Below are 4,846 nucleotides of genomic sequence, written 5' to 3'. Positions count from 1 at the left end.
CTTGAAGTCATTTGTCTTTTTTCCCTAGATTTCTTTATCGTGTGGGGGAAATTATCCGCAGTGTGATATCAATGGGCGTTTTAAAATGTAAAAATGGACATACCGGTTAATTATCGTATTCCTTGTAATGATTTTCACTCTGTATCACGTCGTGGTGATTTAATTTTCATTTGTAATAATACTTCTTATAGTGTAGAGAGCTACTGATCCTATTGGACTCTTCATCCTGTTGAGCAAGTCCTATGCCGAAAAACTGAGTTGAATTGCGTTTCGGTTTCATCCTGTTTGGAAATTATCAGCAATGTAGACCTCACGAGTTCTGGGGAGATTCACGCCTGCACCTTACGGTCGCTATACAGCTGCCGACCCATCTACGGGTTACGCAGTGCGAATGAGCGAACTAAACCACGACAGAGTCTGGAACGGAACTGTCTGTACCTCCTGGCTTTTTTTACATAAACGGCGGAATGATATTTTATCGCTGTTGCCATCGCTGAGTGTATACTACCTTTCGGTTAGACTGAATCAAAAAAGCTGTTAGCAAAATATCAGCTTACGTTTTGATGTGTGCATGGAACCAAGGGAATCTTTGGAAAAATTGTCTAAAGTTTTGTACTGATCTTTAAACATCCGTCTTGCTACGTTATGGTGTATCCTCATGCTAATCATCACGTGCTGAACTTATTAGTGCACAGGTGGTGATAGCCATAATACACATCAGAAGGTGTATGCACTAATAAAAGTTTTTAACTGCGATTGACACTAGTTTACAGAAACGATTTGTAACATGTATAAAATAAGGGACAAAATAAGATGTTGGAGCAAGTCAACAGGGAACTTATCGTATGTGAGAGTCCCTTGGTAAAAGTCCGGACGTGTTTCATGATTGTCCGTGGACTTGGAGTGTTTGGCTCGCTGCGCGCTCGGGAGTCTGTGTGTGCTGGCATATTTCGGTTTCCCTATAAGTAGGTCCGCTTGCGTGTACGTGGGTGTGACAGCACATGAGTTGTTGCTACGCTCACTAGCCCGTACAGACAATCGACATCCGATGAGTCACCTTAATGTAACGTGGTTTGTGGGTATGAAAGAAGACAAGTCTCGTGATCCAGTGAGCGACTATGAGCTGAACAAGTCAGGTGTGTGGTTGACCGGATAGCTACAAACTCAGTATTCGTTCGTTCGCCTGAAGAGTCCACTTCAGCCATGATCTAGTGATCGATTCATCCGAAGAGACTTTATCCTCCAGGGGCAGTCGGATAAGCTATTTCCTTGTAGTGATCACAGGAGGATTTCACCGATTCGCACGCATCAGTAGTCTGAAGTGAGAAATTTCATTTACGGACGGTTAGTAAACAGTGAAATGTGACAATGTTGTTGTGATGATTATTTGGTTGAAGGCCAACAGGCAGCTGGGATGTCCGATATCTACTTGATTGTTTCTCCCTCGCGTCAATTACTATTCTTGTTTTCTACAACATGTTAGTGAATTTTTATAAAGGAAATTACTCACAAGTTTGCTGAAAACCCTTCGACAGCTTTTTATGAAAATATACTGCGATATCTCGAATATCGTGCCAACCGAAACATCAGGCGGTCTGTGTGCAGCACATTCAGTTGTAGAATATCATAAACGAGAGATTCAGTTGAGTCTCTCGTGAAAAACCCTATTGATTTGCAAACGAGTGTATTTCTCGATGTCAGTGAATATTTCAAACTGCGTCTCCTTCCCGAACGACTGCTGATAAGATCACCACAAAACGGACGTTTCAGCTACCCACTTATGAAAGTGTAGGTGTTGGAGATACCCTGGAATCAACCTAATTTTAGAAAGTATTTTTTAATTTAGTCGATTCAAACGACGGCCTATAGAAAACAATCTTCCATTGATCCAGGCATGTCATCCAATATCTGACTGCCCTCATTACAACCCATCCACGCAGTGCCGAAATTTATTTTTTGTTTGTCCCACTGCTGTCTGTGCATACCCTGGACAATTGTATCCAAGCCTACTTGCACCTGCAACAGAAAATTCGGTGTGGGACACGGCATGCTGCATCGACCAGCTCGAAGACACAATAGTCCTCGCCTGGAACAGGGCGACAGTGGCGGTGCGGTATTTGAAAATGCTACACACATTCCACGGTGAGGGTAAAACCCACTTATAGGAACTCATTCAGACAGGGAACGGCCAGATTGCTTCAACGTCACAACGAACTATCGCTGAATCGCTGGTTTGTTCGTTCGCTCGCTCGCTCGGTTGATTGGTCGGGCGACTGTACATACATACACAAGCCCCATCAACCTTGGTCGGTTGTGATAGATTACAATCGAGTACCCCAGATGATTTTGACGTCTCGACAAACAACTACTATGGGCTGAGGTACGCACAAACGAACCGTTGTGAGTGTATGCATCCATTTGGAGCCAGAAGCGTTTGTGACTTGGGCGGGCACTACAGGTCAAGCCAGAGACAGCATAATTCTAGCCCACGTAATGTCCAACAACGGGTGGAGAACCACTGGCCTGAGTGCCCTTCAGTCATATGGTACCTGTTGGTGTTGGTGAACCGACCCTGGAACATGGCTACTATAATTTCTGGTGCAGTCGCCTGTACACAAGCACATTTACATTCGATCTTGGTTGACATTTTGGTAAAGTTCAACTGGTTGGACTACTCGGTTGTATGAACCTACAGTCTTTGGCACGAATAGCGGTGCGCGCATACACGTATACAGATGCACATGGGAAGACGTGCGTGAACGCACACAGCACCATCTGGCCAACCAGTGCGGCCCACTGTTCAAGGCCGGCCGGCCGGCCGGTAAGTAGCCAGACAGTTGACCCCTCCGTTCATATGGCACCCATTCCCCTGCCAGGTATTTGTCTTTATCTACGCAATTTGGACGTCTAGTAGCTAAACACACCTATAATTTCAGCTGAGCGAGTTTACTTGTCAGGACATCACAATCACGATAACCGCCATTGGAGTTTGTTCGGCCTGAGAACACGCTGCTCAATCAGTGTGTTCTCCTACGTTGACCGTACACATATTGTTGTTTTGTCATTAACATTCAACTGAAATGCCGGTGACGTTTCTGAGTACAGAAACTATGCAGCTTTACCGCTGGGGAACAAGAATGCAGCGTCGATCTAATCCAATCGGCAGTCGACTCGCAATGGTGTTCATCTTATTCCTCTCCAGCATCATCCTTTCTGCTACCGGACTACTCAGTGGCCGTCCAGAGAGTCCACAGGGTAAGCCAGAATTTCTGTCTAGTAGAAAAACCCCACAACTAGCAACAATTTTTCGCTTGTGTGATCCTCTTGCTCATGGAAATAAACATCAGTTTGTCACCTCTATAGGGTTCTCAGAAATCAAAATTCTAGGGCTACTTTCCATTTATTTATCATGATTTGAGCCATAAATCACATCTGCAGAGCGATTACGCCGCTGCGTTTGATAAGATGTATGAAATAAACTTTTTATTGCTCCAGTTGTGACGTAATTAAGTTGATTATCAGAAGGTAACAAGCACTAACAAATGTGCGTCTTACAATACAATAGTTAGGTGCACCTGCGAAAAGTGTAATAAGCCAAAAAGTGACGTATCGTTTGAGGACACTTGTTGAGAGTTTCTGAGTGAAGTTCCGGACGCGGGACGTGTCTTCTCTGCAGTATAGCTGCTACACGTGTTCCGTAGTTGGCCGTGGCGATTTGCGAAGCTCTGTTGACTTCCTGTCCTGTGCGCGCGAGTGTGTATGTTGAGCCTAGTTGTATGCCTATTTATTGTGTGCAGTGTGAAGAGAGGGGTGTACCTTCCTGCTTGATGCTTGCACGAAAATCAATACAACTTGACCTGATGTGCTGAATGAAGTTCATAAGGCTGGCGCGTGACGCATGTGGTAGCCGCGTAAACAGAAATGGATGAGAAGTTTTAGTGTACATGTTGTCGGCTAAGCTTGCCAGTGGGACAGGAATCGTCGCATGGTTTGAGCGTTTGTGACGCGTGATCTAGTGAGTGACCTCTACAAACTCACAATGGGGCTTCTGAACGCACGACACCTTTGTGCTAAAAATGACGTTTCATTGTCAGCGTCAACAAACCTGAGATATCATTTCCGTTGTGGTGCTTCGGATGTTAGAATCTGGAAAATTCGCAACTGGATGTTCAGAAGCACTGTTTCGATTTTGAAAAGGAACAGTCGGGAGTCTGCGATGCGGAATCTAATCATGAAGCCTGCTTTCGCCTTCGTTCAGATTTATGAAGAAATGCGTTTCCTCAGCCGGAGTTTCGTTCCATCTGCTTCAAAGTGCCTATTAGAGAAAGGACACAAAGCGTTTATTGATTCGGGTGCTTTTTTGTAGAAAATCTTGTCACAACTGAACACTAACGATTACCGCCAAAAATGCTGTCTTACGTTGCGTGTATCTGGTTTCAAACGGTGCACGCCAGCTGCTCTGGTTGTAGTACTCCGTTACAGGTGATCCTAAATCGTACCCATGTATGGACAGCAAAAAGCTCACAGAGTAGTCTTGCCTGGTCTACAGAGGCCATGCAAACCATAAAAGAAAATCGTTTAGCTGTAACACCATTTCAGTGCCTAACTGCCATGCCACAACAGAGAAGCATGATGGCTAGGATACTGTCAGGTTTCCCAAGCCTAGATAGGGGAAGTCGAGATGCAGAGGGCGGGTTCGAACCACGGTCAGTAAATTCGCGCTCTATCCACTTGAGCCATTGCGCCCCATATAAACCATCAGAGCAAAGTTACGTTTTTGTACTATAATACTCTGAACTGAAAGTGTGACCCGGTATGAGAAACCCAACACACATTTACAAAAAGG

At 44.8% G+C, this 4,846-nt stretch overlaps 2 protein-coding genes across 2 annotated transcripts in view; one reads left to right on the top strand and one right to left on the bottom strand.

The window, feature by feature from the left end:
• T265_10066 (hypothetical protein) overlaps positions 1–4,846 on the bottom strand; it is a gene marked incomplete at both ends in the record, with an annotated part of 13,883 nt that overhangs the window by 4,068 nt on the left and 4,969 nt on the right. Inside the window, 2 exons of the mRNA XM_009176330.1 lie at positions 1,554–1,664; positions 3,607–3,768. Coding sequence (XP_009174594.1) covers positions 1,554–1,664; positions 3,607–3,768 — 273 coding nt within the window. The remainder of the gene's footprint in view (positions 1–1,553; positions 1,665–3,606; positions 3,769–4,846) is intronic.
• The window catches only part of T265_10067 (hypothetical protein), a gene marked incomplete at both ends in the record, with an annotated part of 62,691 nt that continues 60,519 nt past the window's right edge, over positions 2,675–4,846 (top strand). Inside the window, one exon of the mRNA XM_009176329.1 lies at positions 2,675–3,255. Coding sequence (XP_009174593.1) covers positions 3,081–3,255 — 175 coding nt within the window. The remainder of the gene's footprint in view (positions 3,256–4,846) is intronic.

This window comes from Opisthorchis viverrini (assembly GCF_000715545.1).
Source record: "Opisthorchis viverrini unplaced genomic scaffold opera_v5_325, whole genome shotgun sequence".
Lineage (NCBI taxonomy): Eukaryota > Metazoa > Platyhelminthes > Trematoda > Opisthorchiida > Opisthorchiidae > Opisthorchis > Opisthorchis viverrini.
Note: the sequence above shows the minus strand (reverse complement) of the source record. Positions and strands in the feature narration are given on the sequence as shown.